Source organism: Equus asinus, chromosome 2, assembly GCF_041296235.1.
Source record: "Equus asinus isolate D_3611 breed Donkey chromosome 2, EquAss-T2T_v2, whole genome shotgun sequence".
NCBI classification, from domain to species: Eukaryota; Metazoa; Chordata; class Mammalia; order Perissodactyla; family Equidae; genus Equus; species Equus asinus.
The window spans coordinates 90,934,383-90,960,548 of NC_091791.1; the positions used below are offsets into that span (position 1 = coordinate 90,934,383).

Consider the following 26,166-nt stretch of genomic DNA (forward strand, 5'->3'; position numbering starts at 1 on the left):
AGAGGGGCTCTCTTATCCATTAGATTTTTGTACCTCAGCTCACACAACACAGCCCTGGGAGGGGCGTGTACTGCAGATTAGAAGTAGTCACAGCAACGAGCCACGGGGATGGGGAAGTATGGTGACAATTGAGGGGTGAAATTATAGGCAGATACCTAATAATTGGACAATGGCTTGAAGTATGTGAGAAAGGGCATGAGGAGATTTGGCTGCATTTCCTACTACAAGGACTTTAGCTTTTATTCTGAGTGAGCTGATGAGCCACTGCTGCATTTTGAGCTGAGGAGTGATGTCTTCTGAAACATGTTTCAGAAGGACCGCCCTGACTTCTATACTGAAAATACACTGGGGGGATTGGAGTGGGAAAGGGCAGAAAAAAGGAAAAAAAGTTTAAAAATCAGGGCCTTCAGTAAGAGCTGATGGTGGCTTTGCCTGGGGTGGTATGAGCAGAGGGAGTGAGATGTGCTCAGATTCTGGATTTTTTTTTCCTTGAGTTCCTAATAGTTTACAACATTGTGAAATTTCAGTTGTACGTTATTACTTGTCTGCCACCATTTAAGTGCTCCCCTTTACCCCCTGTGCCCACCTCCCAGTCCCCTTCCTCCGGTAACCACTGAACTATTCTCTTTGTCCATATGTTTGTTTATATCCCACGTATGAGTGAAATCATCTGGTGTTTGTCTTTCTTCATCTGGCTAATTTCACTTAACATAATTCCCTCCAGGTCCATCCATGTTGTTGTGAGTGGGATGATTCCATCTTTTTTATGGCTGAGCAGTATTCCATTGTGTGTATATATATATATACCACATCTTCTTTATCTAATCATCGGTCAGTGGGCACTTAGGTTGCTTCCATGTCTTGGCTATTGTGAATAATGTTTCAATGTATTCAAAGTATTAGCTAAGATATTTTAAAGAAGTTTTATATCTATGTTCATAAGGGATGGTAGTCTGTAGTTTTCTAATCTTGTAAACCCTTTGTCTGGTTTTGTTTTCAGAGGAGTGCTAGCCTCCTGGAATAACTTGGTATATATTTTCTTCTCTTCAATTTTCTCAAAGAGTTTGTATTGAACTGATATTATGTCCTCCTTAAATGTATGCAGAATCCACCAGTGAAGGCATCTGAGCCTGGAAGTTCCCCCCCATCCCCTTTGGGAAGATTTTTAACAATAAATTCAATTTCTTTAGTAGATATAGGATATTTAGATTATGTCTTTCTTTCTGAGTGAAGGTTGGTAGTTTACACCTTTCGAGGAAGTTGTCCATTTCATCTAAGTTTCTTGTAGTTCTGGTATGTGATAAATTCTCCACCTCTTGTCTTTTCATTCCTTAAACATGTCATTTCACTGACTTCTGGTTTGCCTTGTTTCTGATGAGAAATCAGCTGCCATTCTTATCTTTATTTCATTCTGCATACTGGGTCTTTTTCCTCTGGTTGCCTTTAAGATTTATATTTTTCTCTCTCATTATGTGCTTGGGTTGGATTTCATCAAATTTAGAAAATGTTTGACTATTATTTCTTCAAATATTTTTTGTGCCCTTCCCTTTCTCTCTTCTTCTTGGACTTAATGACAGGTGTATTAGGTTGCTTGAAGTTGTTCCACTGCTCGCTAATGCTCTATTAATTTTTTCCAGTGCTTTTTTCATTCAGTGATTCATTTAGGAGGCTTTTTGGTTCCATGCTTTCAAGTTCATTTATTTTTCTTCTACAGTGTCTAATCTGCTGTTAGTTTCATCCAGAGTACTTTTCATCTCAGATATTGCATCTTTATTTGTAGAAATTGTTTGTGTCTCATTTCTCTCCATATCATGCACCTACTTTCCTCTATCTTCTTGAACATATGGTGTGTATTTACGATATTTATAATATCTGTTTTAATGTCCTATTCTACTAATTCTACCATCTGTATTATTTCTGGGCTTGTTTCTATTGCTTGATTTTTCTCCTCATTATGGGTTGGGTTTTCCTGTTTCTTTGCATGCCTGGTAATTTTTGATTAGATGCCAGACACTGTGAACTTCATATGGTTGGATGATTGATTCCTTTTTATTCCTTTAAGTACATTTTCCCCCTCTCCCCCCTGGGGAACAGTTAAGTTACTTTGGAATATTTTGGTTTTTCAAGACTTGCTTTGAAGCTTTGTTAAGCAAGTCAAAAACAGTCTTTAGTCTGTTGCTAATTTGATCCGTTATTGAGGATTATTAAACCTGATCCTTTCAAGTGACCCTTTCCCTGGACTCAGGTAGTTTCCTGACACACACGCACTAATCCATACACAGCTAAAGACTCAAAGGAGACGTTCTCCACATTTCTAGAGGGCTTTTTCTGTGTAGATCTCTCTTCTCTGGAATCCTGCTTTATGAATTCTAACTGCCTGGGCCTCCTCAGGACCCAGACTCATGGAGACCGTCAGGCTTTGCCTAGGTTTCCGCTTCCTCTGCTACAACGTGGAAAGTCTCTCTAAGTAGTAAGCTCAAGCTGACTTCTTTTGTTTCTTTTCTCTTGGGTGCCACTGTTCAGCCTTTGTCCAAAGTCTGAAAACTGTTGTTTCATATATTTTGTTTGTTTTTAGTTATTAAGGTGAGAGGTAAGTTCAGCCCCTATCAATCCATCATGGCCAGCATCTGCACACTTAATTACAATGTTGTATGTCCTCAATTCTTCTGAATTTATATTCTCAGTTCTTACCTTTGGGTCTCCGCAATTGGATCTAGTTCAGATGTGAGGGCTTTGATGTGTTAAACACATAGCTGTAACCTTCACAACCATCCACTCTGGGGCTCTGGACCATGCAATTTTATTTTCAAATCATCTTTGGAATCATTTTTTGATAATATTTCTGGATTTTAAATGGTAAATGCAATTAAAAATTATAATTTTCTGTTAGCTCCTTGGGATAAAAATCCACCAGGTGTTAATGTGAATCATAAGGTCACATTTTCCTAGTGGTAAGGATAGTTGTACACAAATAGAAGCAGATTTAAATATTCTCTTGAGGCGAGTAAATAGGGATTGCAAACAAAATAATTAAAGTGGTTTGTAGCAAGCAAGCAAATGAGTGCTGTGAAGGATCAGCCACTATTATATTTATTTTTCTGTTTGAATATCTGCCTGGGGAGTAAGCTGCAAATTGAAGCCCCAGCCAGCTTTTAAAAATTTAACAGCAGAATAAAAAGCACTGGCTTTGTGTTATAGAGATAGTGACTTAGGTCAGAGTTTTAAATGTTAAAATTTTCGAGGTTCACATTTTTCTGTGGGGAATTCTGAAGATGCCTTCTCTCCTTTTCTCCCTTTCTCCCTCTCCCTCCCTCCAGTCTTCTCTCTCTTCCTCCTCCACTTGTTCCTCCATCCCCTCCCTTCTTCCTTCGTAAGTATTTGCCAGGCCTGGTGCTCAGCACTAGGCAACAGCAGAATCTGAGAGACACACCCTGGCCTTGAGAGGTGTTCTGGTTCCAACTCCAGCGTAGATGGAGCAATGGGTTGGCACCTGCACTTCCCTTCTGTTTTTGTGCGGGGAGCACTGAGAAGTCACAGTGCCCCCAGATCTGAGTCAGCGTTGTGGGTATACAATAAAGAACCAGAGGATCTGAGTAGGTGGACTTTTGTGATGCAGCTCATGAGACCCCCTTTCTGGGTGAATTCCACGCTGTTCTGCTGGAGACGTAGGGTTGCCACTTCTCTGCCTGTGACTGAGAGCCCTGTTACCCAGAGGACTGTTACTCAGACTCTGCCCTGAGTTGTGGAACTGTGCACGCTCTAGATTTGCCCTGCCCTCCAAATTGTGACAAAGCTATTTCTAGCCGGTCCTTACAGTTATTTTCGTGTTTTCAATACCCAGGACAGACCTACAGAAGTATACATTTCAGGTCCAGCCTAGAGCATATTTCAGGAATATCACATCTGAAAAGGCTGGGCTGAGGTTATCAATCGCTGAACCACTCTGGGAATTGCTTTGACCCACCTTAGACGTTCTGAGTCTGCTGGAATTAAGGGAAACTGCATGAGCCGCGGTGGCTGACATGGGGTTGTGAGGATTCAGAACTTGCAAGGTTGGTGGAAGCAGGAAGGCCGAAGGAGATGGAAGGAAAAGAAGGGAAAGAGAAGGTGGGTGGAGGATGAGTGAGACAAAGGAGAGAGTGGAAACAGGAAAGAATCAAGTTAAAGTAAGAGCCGGAAAGAAAGAAGAGAAGAGAGCTGATGGGAAGGGTAGATAAGTCTCAGAGATAGCCCACTCAAGCCCCTCCATCATGCATAAATAACCAGCCAGCCAAGGAGCTTTAGTGACTGTCCCAATAAATGCTGATGACATGTGTGGGTCCCTTGGTTCCTTGGAGGGCAGATGTCCATCTTGTGCTCATGGTCAAATAGAATAGAATAAAATGTAATGAAATAAAAACTCAATTAAATGAAATAGAATAAAAGAGCCACTAAAAATTCAAAGCTCAAGGGACTTACTTTGGGCTTCTCTGGGCGAGACAGCAGATTCTCCTGGTAAACCAGCAGGCCTGGGGAGGGTTTCTGGGAACTGTACAGAGACCCTGAGGAGACATCCATCCTGCCCTGTAGCCACAGCCAGGTTAGGTCTTTAGGGAGCAAGGCCAGCTGCTTATTGCTGGCTGGTCTGACTGTGCTCACTCATGGGAATGGGCTGTGATGGAGGAGGTGGGTTGGGGGAGAGCTCTGCCACCTGTCACTGGGGCAGCCTGGGACAGAAGGGGCAGGCCGAATGTGGGCTTCACTGTGAGCAGAAACCATTTGTGTCATTTATAAAAATAAAGGAAGCCATACGGATTTTCAACCAACAGGCCATTTTATTTAATGATAGACTGGTTGAGTATCCTTGGGTCTCTTGGAGGTGAGGCGTGAGAAACAGCTAACTGCAAACTGGGCTGGTCTGCCACAGGCTCCCTTAAGCATGTGGAGGAGGCTGTAGGAGAGATGGAGTGGCAGGAGAGGCAGAAAAAGGGCTGCTCTGGCTCACCTGGAGGCCAGGCTAAGGCAGGTCTTTTGTTGGCTATCTAAGAACCCAGCTTTTGACTCAGAAGGATAAGGAGTACTTGCTGCCAAGCTCTGTGCTGGACATGTTGAATCCCATTGAATTAAAGCCACTGAATTAAGTTAAAAACCCTGGGAAGTACTGTTATCCTGTCTACAGGTGACACTCCAAGGAATTAAGTGCCTTGTCCAACTTACGCAGCCATGAAGAAGAAAAGCCAGGAATTGGAACCCAAACCCATCTGATTCCAGATCCTACACTCTCGTGGGGTCTGAGATTCCACATTTCTAACCAGCTCGCAGGTGATGCTGATGCTCTTGGTTTATGGACCACACTTTGGGGAGCAAGGGATCCTTTCTGCAATTTTCTATATCCTATGTATAATGGGAGACTCAGGCATACCCCATGAGTTTATACGGGATGATTAATGAGAAAGGGTTTATCTCTGGTCAGAACAACCACTCAGAAGATGCTCTCCTTCCACCATCCTCTGTCCTGGGAATGTAACCAGCTCCAAGCCTTGGCAGCTCCCTCCTACCCTCTCTTTTTCACCAAGATGTCCTTGTCTCCATGGACAATGCATGGGTAGCTTTCCTTGTCTCGAGCACTCCATAGGGATCTGAATATAGCAGACATTCTGAAAAGCCTGTTGACTTCCGTGGGAGTAATTTTTTCATCACGACTTTATTGAATCTTCCTTCTATTTTCTCAACTTCTTTCTAGCCAGCTTTGTCTGTGAAGTTTCTCTACTATCATCAACTTTAGATTACCTGACACCATGGTTTTTAGGAGAGAAATAAATTTTATTATTTCTCCAGAGATGGAATAATGCTGGTATCATGCAGATGTTTGATAGATATAGGTCTTTCTAAGGAATAAAAAGAAATGACTAATAATATGATTGCATAGCCCTATGTAAGTTTAGACTTCTCTATAAATGTTTAATAATATTTTCCCCTGATGTCAGAAGGTTCAGAAATTTTACTGAAGTCGTGAAGATCAGACAAAAACTTATTTGTCTATGAATTTTGCATCTGGTATTCCAAAAATGTATATTTAGAAGAAGGAGATCCTTACCATTTTAATTGCTACTTTGATGATTTCTCCTCATTATAAAAATGTATCCTCTTTGCTATTCAAACAGACATTTTGCGGAGTGAGACTTCCACAGTGATTCTCTGTTTTAAATAAAATATTTCTAAGAGGCTTAAAAGATACAGAGCGCGATGTAACAAACATCTACATGTCCACAATTTAAATTTTTCCATATTTGAGATCTCCATTTTTAAGAAATCAACCATTTCAGATATAATTGAAGTCTGCTCTGTGCTCATATAGCAGTCCCATTAAATTTGGTATCAGTCAGGTTGTTTCTGATGATTAAGTTATAGAAAAATCTGAATCCAATTTCCGTAAATGGCCTGAGATTTTATTATCTCAACTTAGAGAAGGCTCAGAGATGGGTCGTGAGTTTACAGGGCAGGGCGATTCTGAGGCTAAATAATATCTCAGGACTCCTGTTTTGTCGGTTGTCCTCAATGTGCTGGGCCTGCCTTTGAGGGGGATCTCCCCATGATTCACACCTCAAGAGGCAGAAAAGTGCCGTCTCTTCTTGGTTATCATCTTAGGATTGAGCGGACACACTCAGAATCTCCCAAGGAAACCCCCCACACATCTCCACAACCAGAAATGGAGTCATGCACCCTCCCCTACAACCACCTAAAGTAGAAGGACCACCCAGGGCGGCTCAGACCAAGCAGGATGTACCTCTGATTCTGGGTATAGGGGTCGCCTCCTACCACCTCGAATCCCGTAGTGGAGGGAAGGGCACCTGTTCACCCTGCGGTTCTGCCAGCACAGAAGAAGAGGGACAAGGCCGTCAGGTAGGCTGCAAATCTGTTTGTCATCCCCACCTACTTCCCCAGTGCCAGCCACTCTCCCGAAGTTGGTGTGTGTCCTTCACATCTGTTTTTATTACATTGCATACATCTCTACTATAAATGTACCTTATTTGATATATCATTCTGTAACTTTGTCTTTCTTTTCTTTCTTTCTTTTCTGTCTTCCTTAACTTTCTCTTATTCTCATAGTTCACAATAAGGAGAATTTTAAAAACCATCACTAGCTTCCATATCAGTTGTTCACCACCTTTTTTTTGAGTCAAAGCCTTCTTTGAAAATCTGATCCAGCCTATGGGCTTTGTCTACAGGAAAATGCACACATACTTGTATACTTTAAATTTTTTTGGAATGCTAAGTCCCCCTGGAGCCTGCCAGCTACCCTGGCTGAAGACACACATTGCCTCTGAATGGAGGCAATTACATCTCATTCTGTTCCTTACTATCTTCTATAAGAAGGACAATTTTGCTTTCAATCAGTGAACTAAAGTAAGCCTTCTGGGAGGATGTAAGGATTAGCTTTTCTTTAGAGTTCATCTAACTTTTTCTTAGTCTTAATTCTTTGTAATTGAAGTAGATATTTGTAGAGGTTTCCTAATAATGTATTTGACTCAAAGTGAAGATTGTCTGAGCTTCAGTGTGCATTCTCAGCACAAAATTAGAGGCGGTGAGTATTTTTATTATTCAGTGCATGAAGCAAGTCTCACATTTTGTTGTTTTCATAGAAATCGTCCTTTAAGTGTGCCACGAGGCACTAAAGGGTATTTTTTTTCCTCCTGATGACTGGCAAAAAGGATGTGATGTTAACTGGGAACTTTATCCCTTGTTTCATCTCTACTTTTTTTAGTTGTTACAATATTTTTGTTTTCAAACTACAAATACTTCTTCCACTGAAAAAAGAGCTGGATCCTGCAGTATTTGCCATTGCTCTATTTTAATTCCATCAATTAATATGTGCTCTAGATTCTACTAGATAGTTAAGCTATCTCTGAAGATGATCCATTTGTAACCATCCTAGTCCAAGTTGCCATCATCTCTTACAGAAATCATATTTTGAGTGAGCAATACAGATAAGAGAGGATTTATGAGTGGAACCTATTTGATTGTAGGAGAGGAAGATAACGGAGAAATTCGGGGGAGGGGGATGTTTCTGGAGCAACAGACAAAATAAGGTAGAACCTGCAGAATATTTACCTTCTTTCACCCACAATAGTGAGATGTCTCAAGAATACAATTGAGATTTGACCAAATGGGGAAAGTTGCACATGCTTCTCTTGGGCCCCTCAGAAACAGCCCTCCTTCTAATATTAATGACAACGAACTTAGGAAAAGGCAGTCAAGTGAAGCAAATATAAATTGTAACATAATAACTAAAGTTTAGTCAGTTACCCAGTCAAGACATATGAGGAGTTTGGGAGATGGGTGTGTGTCCCAGAAAAAGAGCAAGGTTATGAGCTAAAGAATGAAAATTTGTATAAAAGGTTTAGTAGATGTCTTTATGGAAGAATAATTAGCCTGAATGACACTCCCAAAAGGAAAAGAACTAAGAAAACTGAATATAATATATTTTTAAAAGTATTTTTAAATAGATCACTAAGCAGTTGAGAGTAATGACCATAGGGGCCAAATAGTGAAAAGGGAAAGTCTGGGAAATATGTGAGCTTCAGATTTAGTTTTTGCCTTGAATCTATTGGCCAAACTGTGAAGACCTTGAGCTTTTATTCTTCTGGCTGTGTGGGGCATAGAACATATAAGAACAAGTGTAAGAACCAATTAAATGTGGGGCTTAATGAGAGATTTCCACATAAAGCTAGAAACTTAGATTCTCAGAGTAAGGGTTTATGAGAAATGAACTCACTGTGCAGAAGGGCAGTTTCCTATCTTGACTTTGGAGCTGCATGGAGGGGGGAAATTTTCTTGAGAATTGATAAGCCTCCAGCAGGTTTGAGACCCAAGCCCAAAGGAAAGTTCCGTATTAAATTCTGTGGTTATGGAAGGGAAGTGCTCCTAGGTAGGTGGTAGAAGCAAGCATGAACATTGCTTGAGGTAATGCAAATTCCAGTCAGACTCCAAGGAATTCACAAGCAAGTTCTAAGGAAAATAAGATTCCATACATGAAAGAAAGAAGGAGAGAAAGAAAGAAAAAAAAGAGAAGGAAAGAAAAAAAAGGAAGCAAGGAAGGATAGGGGGAAAGAAAGACAGTTCAATCAGATCTGAAATGACTTTAGAGATTAGAATTATCTGACACAGACTGTTAAAGAAGGATGCTTAAATATGTTTCAAAAAATAAAGAGATGCTGGAATATATGAGCAAGGAATAAAAGACATTTAAGACATTTTAAAGTGAAGCAGAATTGAGAGATAGAGAGCTTCAGGAAATTCAAAACCTAATAATTGGACTTAAAAAATTTAAAGGATAAATTAAATATCAAAATGGGCACAGATATAGAGAGAATTAATGAACTGGAAAATATGGAAAGATTATTTACCCTGCAGCCAGAGAAAGAAAGAGAGGGAAAACATAAAGGGAGGTTAAAACACATGGAAGATAGAATGATAATGTTGGATTTCTAGAATGAAATAAGAGATAATGGGGAAGAAATAATATAAAAGGGTACTATAGTTTAGAATTCTCTAGAATTAGAGAAAGAAACCAAACTCCAGATATAGGAAGCCCAAGGATCAGGAGCAGAGTAAAAATAAAAAATCCACACCAGACATGACACAATGTGACACTGCAGGGCTCCAAAGCCAAAGGAAAAACTAAAGAGCATCTGGAGAGAACATACAGGTCATCTCCAAAGGAATGGAGTTAAACTGATTCCCAGTATCTGAGGTAGGGGGCTGATAAGGACCCCAAAGATATCCAGGGCCCAATTCGGAAACTGTGGGTGTTATCTTATGTGGCAGAAGAGAGTTTACAGTGTGATTAAGTTAATGATCTTGAGATGGGGAGACTATCTGGGAAAATCCTAGTGGACTCAAGTGTTCTTATAAGAGAAAAGCAAAGGGATGTTTAATTATACAGAAGAGAAGGTGATGTGACCGTGGAGGAAGAGACTGGAGTGATGTGGCTACAAGCCAAGAGATGCTGGCAGCCATCAGAAGCTGTAAGAGGCAAGGAACAGATCCTGCCCTGGAGCCTCTGGAAGGAGTGCATCCTGCCAACATCTTGATTTCAGCCCAGTGAGACTGATTTTGGACTTCTAGCCTGCAGAACTGGGAGCGAACAAAGTTCTGTTATTCTAAGCCATTAAGTTTGTGATAATTTGTTATTGCAGCAACAGGACACAAAGACACTGGACAAAAATGAAAGCCAGAAGATAGGACCATATTATCTTCAATGTGCTAAGAGAAAATAGTGGTCAACTTAGAATTTTATCTTCCAATAATGAGATCAGAATAAAGATATTTTCCAGCAAACAAAAGCTAAGTTTATCACTAACAAACCCACATTAAAGGAAATCCTAAATTATGTATTTCAGGTGAAGGAAAATGATCCCAGATGTAAGGTTTGAGGTCCAGAGAAGAATATCTAACAAATATATTGATAAGTTAGACAAATATTAACTGTATAAAACACTGGAAATTATGTGAAATAGAAGGCATAAAGAAAGATAGAATTAAGATATTGACCACTGTTATCACATTAGTTGGGATGATGGTGCTTAGAGATAGATATTGAAGAGGAGAGTAAAAAAATACTGATTAATTTCACACTTTGTATGCATATTAAAATATCTAAGATAACCCATAAAAGAGTAACAGAGAATATAACTTCCAAAATAGGGTAAAAAAATGAAAAAGGAAACAAAATCATTCCAAACAGAAGCAAAAAAAGTTGGAAGAAAAAGGAAACAGTAAAATATGTAATATAAATAACATGAGAGAAATCAATCCAAATATATAAGTAATCATAGTCCAATATAAACGGATTGAGATTTTTACTAAAAAATTAAGGATAGATTTTAAAAATTCTAGTATATGGTGTTCACAGGAATCTTTCTTACAGTCCTGCTGACTGTTAGATGGGAAAGTGATTTCTCTGATCCCAGGATCTGATGCTTGGGGTGGGGCCTCCATTGGCAGGGCAGCTAAGAGCAGAGCAGAGCACAGACATCCAGGCTCAGCTGCTTTCTCTGCTCCGTGTCCTGAAGCTCAGCTGGGTTCTGGGCCTGTCTCACCTGGTGATCCTGAGAGGTGAACACTGCAATTTCTCCACCTTTGATTGTCTGTAGGTCCCAATCCAACAGGATCATCTGCCCTTAACAGAATTTTGTCTGAAATACAAAATTTAGTGGTCTACACCCAGATTTAGTATGTGACGGTGTTTCAGTTCTTTTGAGATGACTGCAATTCAGCATACTTGGGAACTATTGACCATTCATTCTGCAAGGATGCAACTCTTCATTTCTTGCTTTCTTCTGGTTCCAGCACGTGGTTTCAACTGAGCAGCCTTCACGCTTACATCAGGTCCCTAAGAACCGGAAATACATTGTTTACCCTTCAACCTGTCATGTTCTTGTTTAAGGGATTTTGAAGGCCCTGATCACTAATTTCTAACCTCATCATCTCCATTTATACCATGTCCTTGTCTCAAAGCTACAATGTGTTGTCTGCAAGGAGGAAGACTGAAGACTGGTTTTAAAACATAGTGATTCACAGTTAAAATCTTGACCTGCAGCCAACACAGATTTAGTCACTTTTTGGAGACAGTCAGTGAACTAGAGCTTTCTTAACCTGTCTCTTTCCCACCGCTAAAACCCTGGGTCCATGTGCGTTTCCATGTTTTGTCGTCCTGTGCTGCTCCCAGCCATGGAGCAGTTTGGCTCTTCTCTAATCCTCTCTCTGTACAGCAGCCAGAGGTTTTCAAGAATGTAAGTCTGACTGTGGCTTGTTTCTGCCTCAAGTTTTTCTAGGGCCCCTCATCGCCCTTGGTGTGGATGATTCAGCGAGGTTTACGGAGCCTCCTCGCCCACATCTGGCCCAGGATAAAGATCCAGCCCTGCCTTAGACCACTCTCCCTTTCTGCCAGTGGCCCTGCCCCTCCCCAGGTCGGAGGGGCACCCTGCTGCCTCTTCCTGGAAGAGTGTGCCATAGGGGGCCACCACTGCCAGGGCCATCAGCAGCAGCATCATCGGCTCAGCTCTGCACTGCCCCTCCCCACTACATGCCAGCACTTTGCCTCAAGTTGTCCTTCCGGTTCAGCTTCAGTGCTAATTCCTCACAGACGCTTCCTCCTGGAAAGAGCTCCCTGTGGCCTATCCCCTTTGTTACTTTTATGCTTGAGAGTGCATATTAGAAATGGACAATAATAATCGGATCCACCTCACAGAATTCCTAGGGTGATTGTGAGCACCAAATGAGGTTCATTTGTGTGAAGAGCTTAGCAAATGGTCTAACGTGGAAGCACAATGAGTTTTCTTTGCCTCTAGATTTCCTTATTACATCACTCCTCATAGTTCATCCTATGATGACCTTGAACTTCACCAGGTGAGATTAGGCCTGACTCATTCACGGTTGTATCCCCAGTGCTTAACACAGCACAGACCACAGACGAGATGTTGGGTAGATTTTGTGCAATGACTGAGTGAATGAATGGATATATTTTCAAAATTTATATGCAAATCTTTAAAAAAATTCTAATTATTAAGGAATTAGGAGAAACTCATTGAATTTTGGTCGGCTATGTCAGAGAAAACCAGTTTTCCTTGTCTAAGTCAGGTAGATGACTCCCAATAAGAAAGTTAGCCTTTATTTCCAGCTAATGCCTAACATGACATTTGACAGCACTGGCTCTTAAGAGCTGGACTCCGAGGAAGCCAGTGCATTGATGGTCTAGCTTCAGACATCTTTTCCTGGCCTTCAGGGAAGACACTGAGTAATCCTGTTTGCATTTTAGGATGAGCAAGTATTGGTTGTAAATAAGCAACTAACGAACTGAGTGACCTGGGCCCCCATCCCTTAATGCCTTCGGCTATTGATCTAGACGCCTCCTCATAGGCCTTTTGCAGAAATAGTTCATGAGTCAATGGTAAGAATGAGTCTGGTTATCTTCCCAGGAAATCAGCGACCCAGAGATCCTGGATCTGGTCCACAGCGCCCTTGGCAGGATGACCGTGGTCCGGCAGATCTTCCCGTCTGCAAAGGACAACCAGAAATGCATGAGGAACAACCACCGCATCTCCTCCCTGCTCTGTGACCCCCAGGAAGGCTACCTCCAGATGCTGCAGGTCAGTGCTCCCCTCGCCAGCTCCCTCCAGGAGGGGAAAGGCCCATGCCCTTGGCCCGCCTCGGGCGACTGTATGCCTCAACTCCCGCTGAGCACTCTTGCCCACCGACTTTAACTACTAGAACTCTGTCATTTACTGAAATTGAAACCAGTCGACTGGGCAGTGCCTCCGAGAAACATCAGCAGGCAATTATCCCCATTGTCAGCAGACAGGGCATATTAGCTCACTGGGTGCCTCTTGTATGTAAAAGTAACATGATTAGGGAGTAAGGAGATTCTCGTCTCTTAGGCTTCTGTGATGACAGTTTCCTGGAGGATGGGTTCACATGGCAGGCCTGGGGATGGAGGCTTCCTATGGGGAGTCATCATCTTGAACCTGTTTTAAGTTTTCCATTCCTTCCAAGATCAGATGACAGGCTCATGGTCAGTCCTTCCATTGCTGGCTTGACATAGGTGTAATCTCTGTTAGCTTCTTTTGGGACCTGGGAGTAGGATGTGGAGCTGTGACCTGTTGTGAGAGGTGGTTTTCTCCCTGGATGTTTGGGGTAACAATGAAGCACAGTGGAGACTGTCCATTGGGCCCAGAATCTGCCATTAGGAATATCGTGCCCAAGAAAACTTTCATTTGATGCTTGGTGGGAGCCACATAATAAAAAGAAATTTCTCCCAAGTGGGTTTGTGAAAATTGTCCAGAAGTTTGTGCACGTGATATGCTTGCCATTCAGCATTTGAAACTAGTTACACCTCCTTTACTCAACCACGCATAAGGAGTGGAAATCAGTGTTGCAGGACAGAGATGGCTGTATCTGCCACCTGAGTATCTGCCCCACCCCAGGACATTTTCGTATCATCTTATCAGGGGCACACATTTTGTGGAGGGAAATTATTAGAATCTCTGGAGTGGGCTGGGTACACATGTCATTTGCCAAGACATCAAATCCATTCTATAATCTTATGTTTGGTGGGGGGAAGAAAATGTGCCCCAACAGATGGTAAATGCTAGAAATATGTCCTTGATTGATGAGGAAACTCAGCAGACACTGTGATTCTAACTAGAGTAACTCCCACTCCCTCCGTGTCCACTGCTCCAGGGAGCCATCAGAATGTCTGGGTCTTTCTAAGGTGGTGAAGGGTTGGCCAAGAGAGTGGACTAAGGCCTCTGCAGGACCCGTGGACTTGAGAGCCTGGAGCATATGGGCTGGGGGGTAGAAGGTACTTGATGCCAGGTTTTGTACTTTTGGATGCTCTTGCCTGCTCTGTCTTCCTCCTTTCTGGAGTTTGGAAGAAGAGGTGAGGGCCAAGTAAGACTCTCTCACTGTGCCTCTGTATTGATTACCCCCGCTCCCCATGTGGATGGAAGCGCAGTGAGATGACATGGCTCAGGCAGTGCGTGCCCATCCCCACATCCCCGCCTGAGGCAAGGAGGAGAGGGCACCCTGTCACTCTGTGGGGCCAGCTCCTGGGAGGGTCTCACTCCCTGGAAGGTCCCCCACGTTCTCTCTCCTCAAAGGGCTTCCTTCTTATCCAAGCACATGCAGCCTTGCCCTCGCCCTGCCCCGTGTCCCCCATCCATTTTCCCAGTTCTTGCTTAGTCATGCTGCACTCCTTCTGCTTGAGGAGCTAAGGAGGGGCCACTTCCCATGGCACAGACATACGCTGCATGGGTTAGGGGTGGAGGGAGAGGGGACGGTATCTCATCAAGGCCTATGATTACTTGTTTTGCCGTGGACTAAAGGTGCGGGTGAGCTCTTTGGTAGCACGTCAGGCACACTGGATGCAAAGCATCTGTCCTGGAGGACAAGCGAGAAAGGGAGACTGATGGTAGTGAGGAGGGATCCAGTAGAGGGTATTAGAAGATGACACACACCCCTTAAGAGGGTAAACAGAGGCACGGCTCTGAGGCATGTGGCTCGTTGTCATCAAATGTGGTGAATGCAATATCAGACCTAGAACCCCAGCCACCTTACCTCTCTCTGTTCCTGCTGGGGCCCAGGCACGACACAAAGAGCAACATTTAAGAGTGACATCACAGAGATCTTGTGGTAATAATAGCACTAGCAGTAGCAGTAGTAGTAGTAGTAATAGTAGCAGTAGTAATAGTAGCAGTAGCAGTAGCTGTAGTAGTATTAGTAGCAGTAGCAGCAGTGTAGTAATAGTAGCATTAGCTGTAGTAGTGGCAGCAGCAGCAGCAGCAGTAGTAGTAGTATTAGTAGCTGTAGTAGTATTAGTAGCAGTAGCAGTAGCAGCAGTAGTAGTAATAGTAGCAGTAGCAGTAGTCGTAGCAGCAGCAGTAGCAGCAGTAGTAGTATTAGTAACAGTAGCAGTATTAGTAGTAGTAGTAGTAGTAGTAGCAGCAGCAGCACAGAAACCAGATTGCCTGGGTTTGAATCCCGGTCACTCTAGTTACTAACTTTTTAACGTGTTATTTTTTATTTGTCATTCTCTGCTTCAGTTTCCTCTGTAAATTGGGGATTAAAATATTACCTACCCTTTAGAGTCATGATGAAAACTAAATGAGAGAACATATGGCAAGCATTTAGAACAAGGCTGGGTTATTAACAGGATCATTATGGAGGAGGTGGCCAAGCGGGTTCAGGGTTTCCAAGGCAAGGGTGAACATAGCCTCATCTTTTGTATGATATAGTCCACCTATCTTCCTGAGCATGCTCTTTAAAAGCATCAGAGCAGGTGGGAGAGCATCTCTGGTCTGTCCAGCCCCTTATCCTATGCATCATGCACCACTTACTGTCCACAGTGCTCATGCGGGCACTCCATCAGAGCTGCCTTGCATGGGAGAAGAGAGGCCGTGGCTTTGAGACCCACTTAGCTCTGTATACAAGACCTGCTCGTTGGAGAACTTCCACAAGGACTGATGGAGTGGATCTGTTAGAATGCAGGTCTTAACACAAGTTAAACTGCCCTTAGAAACCTCTTTATATATCTATAAATAAAATACTTTATTAAGGGCGTCTCGATCTCCATTTGTTGCACCTGCTTCCTTGTGTGGGGGTTGACGAGAGGGAAATGTGGATTTATTTACTCATCCTGCCCAACAACCATTTGGGCAGCTTGTAGATTCATCTCATTTGCAAGCCATTCCGCTTAGGTTTCCTCAGTAGCTATTACCACTTCTTTCTTTCCTAATGACAGTGTAGAAGGCAGACTAATTTCTACTAGCCTCTAGCTGTGAGATTTATAGAGAAGACTCTAACATGTTTAGAACAACTAACTTAAGGAAAAAAACCACATTTATGTCATGGCTTATTAACTTTGTCTTGATGAAATTAATGAAAATACTTTTGGAAGTGGAGCTCTCAAGTCCATCTTTAGTTCTTCCGTCAGACGGCTGCCCTTAGAATGATTCTTCTGGGTTAGAAGTTGTCATGAGGACCATCAGGAACAGGGAATTTTTACGAGATCATCCATCTCTCCAGTTCAGCACTGAGCTGGCCTCAGAAACTCCGTCTTCTTCTGTCAGGCCAGTGGTCAGGGCTGTCTGAGCTCCAAAGCCAGCCAAGCACTATTATAGCAAATCAATTTGGTTACTATTTAGTAGAGAGAAAGTCCCCTGGAAGAAAAATACTTAAGTGGCTTTTTGTGGCTTCAAAAGCATCGTATTTGCTAGAGTGCGGGGCAGTTGTTTATTTTTCCCTACAAAGTCCTGTCTTATTTGTGTGTTTCTCATTCTGGTTTTCTTGACAAGTTAGCTTAGGGTTCGCCTGACTCAGTAAGTTAATAAAAGTGATAACGAGTCCTTAAGAACCTTGAGACTTTGCTAAGATTTCACTGGCAGCCTTGCTCAGAGGAGAATCTGTAACTTACTCCGTCTTCAGAACTGCGCTGCCTGCCTGGCGACTTCAGGGCTGCAGTTGAAGTAACAGACATGTTGTCACATTGCCACTCCATTTATATTCGAATGTGTTTCCAAATGGGGCAGACAAATGGTATAAGCTGTGTTGTCTGGTCACCGTGGAGCCTGGGCCTTGCTGGGGGGCTAATGTGGTGTTATTATACAATGCTCCCTCGGGTTGGAATTTTTCTTCTTTGTGCATTTTAAAATTCTTGAATGGCTTGTTAGCTGGAATTGTGCCTCTCACGCTCAGTCTATAAAAGCATTTCAAAACTTCCCCTCCTCCAGGAGGCCCTGTTTCTTTAAGGTTTTCTGTACTCTTGCTTGGCTGCACGTTTTTCATCAAGCTGCTAGTAGAATCGTTTCTCTGCAAAACGCTGAGCCTCCCCATTCCTCAGCTACCTTGAGCTTCATTTCACTTTCCCTGGTTTCCTTCACCCTGAAGACCCAGATGGAACCCTTCACAACCAGCGTGGAGAAGCGTGGTCATCAATGCCTTTGTCAGAGGCAGTTGCACAGGTGGTCTCCTTGGGTGCAATGGTTGCTGTTCTGGCTGCAGGTGGCCACGTGTGAATTTGGAGCCCAGAGGACCTCGGGTATGGACAGATGCCCCTCCCTACTCTCCACATGCCCCCTCCAATTCAGCCACGCAGAGAGCTCCCTATCCCCTTTGCCCTCTGCCACCATCTGCGCCCTCCTCAGGCCTGGCTATGATGCCCTCTCTCAGGACAGGTGGGCTGGCAGCAGTTTGGCAGAGAGGCCTCGCCTGGGGATGAATTTCTCAAGCTGTGACATCTGGGCATCAGCTTGTCCTCCCAGCTGGACTCTCTGCCGGCTGCTTGTCTGACTTTGCTGGATGACCAGAGCCTGTCTGAGGATCTGGTCAGAGGTCAGTTCCTGCTGTTTCCCTCTGTGAGGTCTCCCCGAACAGTCTATTTTGCTTGATTAATGATGGAGGGAAGAGAAAACTGGACTCCTTAGAAGCCTGCAGGAAATGCAGCCTTTCTTAATGAAAACATTTCCCACGATTCCAGCTTTGGTGTGGGGCGGATAATGGTCGAGTAGCGAGATGCAAAGCCAGGTGGCTCTGACCCTGGCCCACCATTCATCTTCCTTTACCCTCAAGGATGATTCTTACCTTGATAATGTTGATGGATAACAATCCCCTGGACCCCTGGAATATAATGGAGACAAGGCCGGGGCACCCAAATATGACTTGCTGAAATTCTCAGATTTACTACGGAGAAACACACACAGAGTGCAGGGACGGCAGACAGCCGGCTACACAGCAGGACCATCATCTTCCAGTGGCCTCTCCCTTCCAGTCTGGTGGGGGTGGGCACAGGTCTCAGCCTGCTGAGGTCCAGATAGGATTGGAAGCGAATCTCTCTCCTGAAGAGTTCAGTACATTTCATGGGGCCTTTATATTTCCATTACTCTTGGCCCTAATCCTGCTTCTGAGGACTCAGTAAGTAAACAAATCATCTGAGCTTCTGATGAGGCTTCCTCCACCCCACCTGGTGCTGACCCAGAAGAGAAATCAGTGCCTTTCCTGGTTTCAACAAGACAATAAATCCATGTCTCAGAGATGGTGTCTTACGTACATAGCGGGAGTCGCAATGGGGCATTTGCATTGGTGCTGTGCAGACAGCCTCTGATGTCCTAAGTTGCTTCTTGCTGGGGAACTTTCCCTGCCTGCCCTCCCTCCCCACCAGTGCCCCATCCTCTCTCCACATCTTGCTGGCTCCCCTGTCCACCCTCTATTTTGTCTCTCTGGGTCTTGACTCCAGAGTAAATTCTCCTTATTTCCTCGTGAAAGTCAATTTAACAATCTTACTTGTAGCCTTTGCTCCTGCTGACACAAGGTATATTCCTAAATAAAATATACTTACTGGAGAAATGGGAATTCTGGTGCTAACTCTTAAAAAGTAAAATCTGTTTTTCCGTCCCTGGTCCTCGTGTGGTTGGTCTTTAATTATCCAGCAGCCAGGAGTATCTGCCTGGGTTTTTCGTGAGCTGCGAGTTTTAGGCACGAGCTCATGGCTGAATTCTCTCTTCTGCCTCCCAAAGATATGCCTCCATCTCCCCTACTTCCCTTCTGAGGACCCACCTCTTTTGTAGGTAATTGACTTTGGAAATGCAAGCCTTGCTTGGATTTCCACATCTTGTGGACATGCACACCCCAGATTCTGGTTGGAGATGGACAGTTCCACATGCAACATACATACAGAGCTTCTACATCCTTCCCTAGTGTGGCTTCTCGCCTCCATCACTTATGTTCTAAGAGTCATCCTCTTTGCAAATACCTTGACATCTCTTTACCTTAGTGTTTTTTCCAAGAACAGATTTAAACTATTCGTCCAACGTTCATTAATTCCACAAACACCCGTAAGCCCTTATTATATGCCAGTTCCTGTGTTAGACTTCCCGCAAATGTTCTGTATCTTAATTCTCAGAAACTCCAAATAAATTGAGAATTTTAGTCTCTGTTTTGTAGCATGTTCCAGTTAGGGAGAATGGCATCTGCAGAGGCCCAGAGGCGTGGGGGAGCAGGGGCAGAGTTCAGTGTGTCTGAAGCAAGGGGTGAGAGGCAAGAAGTATCGGGAGGCCAATTGGAGAGGAGGGCAGCTGCCAGGATGCTGAGGGCAGGGTGTAGCCCTTGGAGACATGACAAGGCGGGATGTGCATCCGAGAAAGCCAGCTCTGCGCTGAGTCGAAGGGAGGACTGGAGCTGGAGACAAGGAAACCAGTGGTTACTGTTCCCTAGGGAGAAATGAGGGCGTCTGAACCATGCTGTGGCCGTAGGAGGTGACCATGTAGAGAGGACATAAGGAAACTTCCCCAGGACTGAAACCCCTAAGCCTGGGCAGGGGATGGGCAACAGGTGACACAGTGCAGAGCATGGTGCCTCCCACAGGTGCTGGGCTGCAGCTGTCCCCCATTCTAGTCATATCCTGCCTGCCTCCCCCTCTCCCCTGCGCACCTGCATTGTCTTGTTACGGGACTGGCTGTACTGAACGCTGCCATGGCTGAGCCAGCTCTGCAGTGCAAATGTCAGGCCTTTGACCGCAATGGGCCAAGCCACCTTCCTTTTGGGAGCCTGGGCCAGGGTATTATAGAGGCCCCCACTCTGGGCCTTCCTGGATTGGCACCTTTTCTGGATCACTCTGGGAGCAGAGAAGTGGCCTTTCCCTCAAAGGGCAGCCCTGCAACACCTCAGGGCATGCAGCCCTGAAAGACCCTACTGAGACCCAGGGGGGCTGTGGCAGCTGTGACTTTGCTGCTCGGGCCAGGAGGAGGCCAGAGACACGTGCACAGTTGAGCAGATTTTGGGCGGTTGGGGATGTAATGCTCAGGGCCTATCCTTGCTCATTCTTTGGACCCACAAGCTGCAGAAGTCAGGTGCTACCCTTGCTCACTCTTGAAAAGCTTTCAGACCAAGGGGCCTTGCGAGAGAGGTGTTGGCAGACACAAGTTTGTTTTCTCAGTAGTCTCCACGCTTCTATGTGCCAGACCCATGTTGGGCCCCAGTGACTGGGGACACCGCTGGAGGAGCTCTCAGCTCACCCACAATGAAGTCAGGAGCCCGCCTGGGTCCTTTATTTCCCTTTCCATTCCCTTCTGTCTCTGCTCCCTTGAAAACCAAAAACGCACACAAAGAACTTAGGACGGTATATGGCACACAGAGGTATTCCCATCTGTGTTTCACATGGAGGCCGATCAGGGCTGCCCCACTGCCCCTCTCCAGGCCACTGATTGCGTTGTATTTTGTTGTCATCAGTTTAAGTCTAGAGTGTGAAATGGCTTGTTCAACAGCAACTCAGCAAGGAAGTGCAAGTGGAGGTTCAGTTCACCCATTCGATAAGCATTTATTGAGTGCTTGCTGTAGCCATGCACAGCTGTCCACACTGGGAGCCCAGCAGTGAGCAAAGCTGGCTCAGGTTGTGAGGAATCGAAAGCTCCTGTTCATCCTACCAGGCCACCCGGCGCAGCTGCATACACAATGGAGTAAACATCGTGCTGTATCTCCAGGGTGACCAACTGGACCAGCGAGGCCCCTTCCAGCTCTGTCCCTACCTAGAATGGAAGCCACAGACTCCCAGGACAGCCCCATCCCCTCTCCTGACTGGCTCTTGCGTGCCTCTGACTTGACTCCCTCTGGCGTCTCTGACCTGGCCCCAGATCTTTTGCTTTGCCTCCGGTCTTTCCTCCGCCAAGCCTTTGGCCTGGACATGTTGACCTCTGTTTTGCTTCTTAAGTCTACTCTGACCTGAAATGCATTTTTTTCTTTTTTTGGTTCCTTGTCACTTGTGTGCTGCAGTGTTCCTAGGCCAGCCAGAGCCCCAGGCTCCACTGGGAGAGGGCTGAGAGCTTAAATGGTGACAATATCTGCTCTGCTTGTTTGTCTTTTGCTAATGAACTCTGTGTTGTGCCTTACCTGAGTCGTGAGGGAGAGAGGCAAAGACTCCTTTGGCCAGGCCTGCCGTCTCTGTCCCTGTGGCCTGTAGCTCCAGCTTTGGCTGTTAGTGAGTGAGCGTTCGTGCAACAGGGAGCCTCTCTCCTTCTAGACCTCTCCACTTGGCCCGGGGGCTTGGCATGATCAAGCCCCAACACTGGTCTCCACCCACCCACCCTGAGGAAAGGCTTCTTGTGTTTGTCAGGACTTGGAGGGGCCCAAGTAGAGGCTGCCTTTTTACTATCTGCTCTTGATCTTTTCCCCCAAATGTCCCTTCTCTGGACAACCAGACTTGAGGGTAGCACTCCTCTCTTTGTGTCCCCACCAGTAAACCTACCAGGTTGCTTAAGTGAAGATGCTGGGGTTGGAGAGCAGAGGTGGAGCCACAGATCGATATGGCATGTCAGCTTCTGCCCAAGGCAGGGAGAAGTATGGAGAGAGCATCTTACCAGGAGAAGGGGCAGGAGTGAGTAGAGAAGACGGAAATATCTCCAAGTGGGAATCAAGAAGGTATTTTGGGTAGGCTATAAATGAGGAGCAAATTGTTGTTTGAACAAAAGAGATTCCCTCCCAGGTCAAAGCTGGAGGCAGAAAATATCTTTTTCCTGCTCTCTGTTTTCTATGTATTCTTTTTTTGTGAACAAAGATCAATGTGTACCTGTTTAACAAGAGATCCACCTATCCATCCATCTCCCCATGTCCCCCACCCACTCACACACCCACTCATCCACTCATTCATCCATCCGTTTATCCTTCTATTCATCTGCCATGCATCTATCCATCAAACATACATTAGGCACCAACCGTGTCTCTGGTTGGTGCTGGATACTGGGTTCTAGAGACAGTGGAAAAAAATATATATGTATTTGTGTATATATACATACATATATATATATATTTCGGGGGCCCTGCACTTAACAAAGCTCAAATTTTGGTGAGGTAAATGCATTTATGAAGCGACAGTGTGTAGTATATCATGGACAAAGGTGCCCGGGGTGATAGATATGGGCGCAGTGGGAAGGCCTATCCATGCCTGGAAAAGAGCATTGTTCAGGCCTGTTTCTTTGAACTGAAATGGGTTCCTCCTTCCCAGGAGATATACTTGTAGGAAGGCTGAGGGCTTCCTTTGGCCTTTCTGAGTCGCATCCTGTGTTTTCCTCTTCGTTGAAGGCCTCTCTGCATTCACACATTTGTTAAGTACCTTAATTCATTGTGAACAGAAGTGCTGGAAGGAAAAAGGGAAATTCCACTGGGTGCTGGTCTGGGCTACAGCGGGGTGGCTGCCCCATGTGTGCATGAGTGCGTGTACAGGTGGAGATATGGTCAAAGGGCCCCTTGGTTGAATAGTATAGGCTGTGAGTGGGTGGCTGGGAGACCCATGAATGTCTTGAGAAGAGACATCTTGACATTAACAAGGACTCTCAGCTTTGAGTTATCCTTTTGGAAAAAGATAAAAAATAAAACCAAGCCAACTCTAAGGGGCTTACATTCTCTTATAACAGCATCTCCCTTTGGGTTTGTATTCCAGAGGGAAGTGGATATGTCAAAAATAATTTTACAGTGGTTGGGGCTCCTGAGAGCTGGGGGGCTGACAAGAGCAGGGAGTGGGTTCATCTTTTTCATCGAGGGAATGCTGCCCCAAGGCTCGAGGGGCTGGAGACTTGGTTCTGTCATGGTGTTCCCTGTAGGACAGGGAGTGAATTTCCAGTGGTGGGGATGACTTCTCTGGGCTGATGAGCTCTGAGGGAGGTCACTGGCCACTGCTGTGCCTGCCCCCCTCAGCCTGAGGTTCTCGTTTAATCCGTGGTTGTGCATCCCGGGCAAGCTCCTGCCATCTCTGAGACATCTGTTGTCCACCCTCCATCCACTTCTCACACCTACAGTGTGGAGAGGCGCTAGGCACACAGGGTTTAGTGGCATCCATTCCTGTGCCTACGGCTGTCACAGAAAGGACACAGGTTGAAGGTGGATAGGACAGGGGTCTGTAGGAATGATCAGGGTACAGGGACACCCATGGAAGAAGTGGTCAGCTCTGCCTGGATGTGTCATGGCAGAGATGACCCTTAAGGATTAGCGTGAGTTGCTGAGCAGGCCTGATGTAGCAGATGCTTTCGATGTCCTGCACGAGCTCCCTTGGCCCACCTCTGATTTCAGTTGCAAAGGATAGTCCTACCACTTAAATTCACGTCTGGGGCTCTGCTTTGGGGGCACCCAGTCTAAGACGTGTGAGGAAAGAAGTTGCAGGCTGAGAACAAAGCACGGGGGGATGCGTGGGCATACTGGGGAGTGGTGGGAGGTGAGGTTGGGGGACAGCAGGGGTTCCTCCTGCAGCCCAAGGACCTTATTTGATCTTCTCAGGAGTCCTGTGAGGCCGATATATTCTCCTATTTATATCCAGTGATTTTGTTTTCCCGAAATATTTTTAGTGGACACCTCACTGCTTAGGTGTGTAGAGAATCATCCCCTTGGCCCACTTTGGCTGATGGTTGTTTGTGCAACAGTTACCCGGGAGGGGATCACAAACCTGACCGAGGGTGGACATTATCTCCTGCCCACCCTCTCCCTTTTGTCTCTTCCCTTTGCTCTTATGATGCCCCCTAGGGGAAGTAGGTTGTGGGAGGGTAACACCTGGAAACAGGGCTGTCTTCTTCCCTGTAGAGGGATCTGGCTGGACCCCTGAGAGGGAAGATGCTGGTATTCAGGCTCATCCAGATAGCAGTCTTTAATCACGCTCAGGAGGGTGAGCCAGACCTGTCCCCCCATCTCACTGCTGTGGTGTGTGATTCTCACTGTTGACTATCCCAACTTCTCCCTCACGACTGTGCTCTCAAGAGCTCTGAGATGGGCTGTGTCTCCTCTATGATCCAACTCCACTGCAGACAGCTGAGCAGAGGGGTCATTCTCAGATGCACACAGTTGCACATCTCCAGCACATCCCTTGCGTGGTGGTGACGCCACTGCAGAGTGGGCTCCATGGCCTCCGGAATCTCTGTCACCACAAGCTGCCAGTGTCACTTGGGCCAACATCCACCCTGGGCACCTCCAGAAACCAGAGTGGTCTTTCCAAGGCACAGATCTGGTTTCTGGGCACAGATCCTCCAATGGTGTCCTTCTTCCTAAAGCCATCCATGTTGTTACTCCTTAGCACATCCAGTGAGGCTTAACATGGCTCGATCTCCGCCTCCCTCTTGATCCTACTCCCTCTCTACTGTACCTGTTGACGCAAACATCTTGACTGTTTTCAGTCCCTCTAACCCAGGAGTCGGCCAACTATGGACCACGAGCCAAATATAGGCCGCTGCCTATTTCTGTGAATAAAGTTTTATTGGCACATCCTTTGCTTATGTGTCATCGGCGGCTGCTTCCCTGCTATAACAGCAGGGTTGAGCAGTTGCAAAAGCGACTGTAAGCCCCACAAAGCCTAAAATCTTTACTATCTAGTCCTTTATGGGAAACAGTGGCCGACCCTGCCCTAAGGGGCCCTTGTCCTTTACACCTTCATGCCTTTGCATAATGCTGCTCCCTCCCTATAATGCTCCCCACCCTTTGTCCTACGAATCCTTCTTGACTGAGCTTTCTGCCCATCCCTCCCTGCATCCTTTGTTGTCTGAGCAGGATGCCCCACTCCAGTTTTGCACAGAACCTGCATGTGCAAGTCTCACTCATGGCACTGATCATGCTGGTTCTGTTGATGTGTGGATCTGCCTCCCATTCTAATTCCTGAAGCAGAGTTAGGTCACATTCTACTCAGAACTCAGCACCTGGCTGGATTTTTGAATGAATGACTGGGAAGCCAGTGGAGCGAGGCATAGATATTGGGCTTCACTTCTTGGTATTAGCATCCTGGGTCACCCCAGCCCTCTGCTGGTTCCCCTATCTCTGGAAATGCACCAGTAGAAAGGGTTTCACCACCTTTGTCTTTGCAGATCTCCAACCTCTACTTGTATGACAGTGTTCTGATGCTGGCCAACGCCTTCCACAGGAAGCTGGAGGACCGGAAGTGGCACAGCATGGCGAGCCTGAATTGCATACGCAAGTCTACCAAGCCATGGAATGGAGGGAGGTCCATGCTGGACACCATCAAAAAGGTATGTGCGAAGGGGCACCCTTCCAGGCCAAGGCCAGAGACAGGCCCCTGCATGCACCCCCCACTCTGTGCCTGCTCCAGCAGGTGGCCTGAAGCTGAGCTCTTTGTGTGGTTGTCCTGGCAGGCACCCCCCAATCCTCCCTCCTTGCCACTCTTCCTGTCTCAGCATTTGAGGGCTGAGTGAGCTTGGGTTCATGGATATGTGTTGTTGTTGTTGTTGTTGTTGTCTCTGTTTTTATATAAGGAGATTGGACTTCAGAGAGGTTAGTAACTTGTCCAAGGTCCATGACCAAGTCAAAAATGGAGGCAACTGCCTAGCTCATGTCTGCCACTTAGCCCTCCATGCAGGCTGCCACCATCCATAGTCCATAAGAGAGGTTGTCTCAGTTGGAAGTGCATGTGCTGATCCGCCAGGGCCTCAGCTTGTGTGTGCTTTTGTGTGTGGGTGCACGTATCTGTGTGTGTGCATGTGATGTGTCCCATGACATACTGAGGTCTGACACCAAGTTGGAAGGCCGGATTAGAAGTGAATTGGGTAATCCACAGAAGACTAATAAGTCTAAGAGTGAATTGGCTTTTAGAGGCTTCAAAAGAGCATTTAGTGGAATCTGTAGTACTAGGAGTTGTAGTCATGATGAATTGTG

The 26,166-nt window shown here is 45.4% G+C and overlaps 1 protein-coding gene across 2 annotated transcripts in view; it reads left to right on the forward strand.

Moving 5' to 3' along the window:
* GRID1 (glutamate ionotropic receptor delta type subunit 1) overlaps positions 1-26,166 on the forward strand; it is a 677,925-nt gene that overhangs the window by 438,517 nt on the left and 213,242 nt on the right. For both annotated transcript variants that reach the window (XM_044759934.2, XM_044759928.2), the window contains exons 6-7: positions 12,960-13,130; positions 25,362-25,523. In XM_044759934.2, the coding sequence (XP_044615869.1) occupies positions 12,960-13,130; positions 25,362-25,523 (333 nt within the window). The remainder of the gene's footprint in view (positions 1-12,959; positions 13,131-25,361; positions 25,524-26,166) is intronic.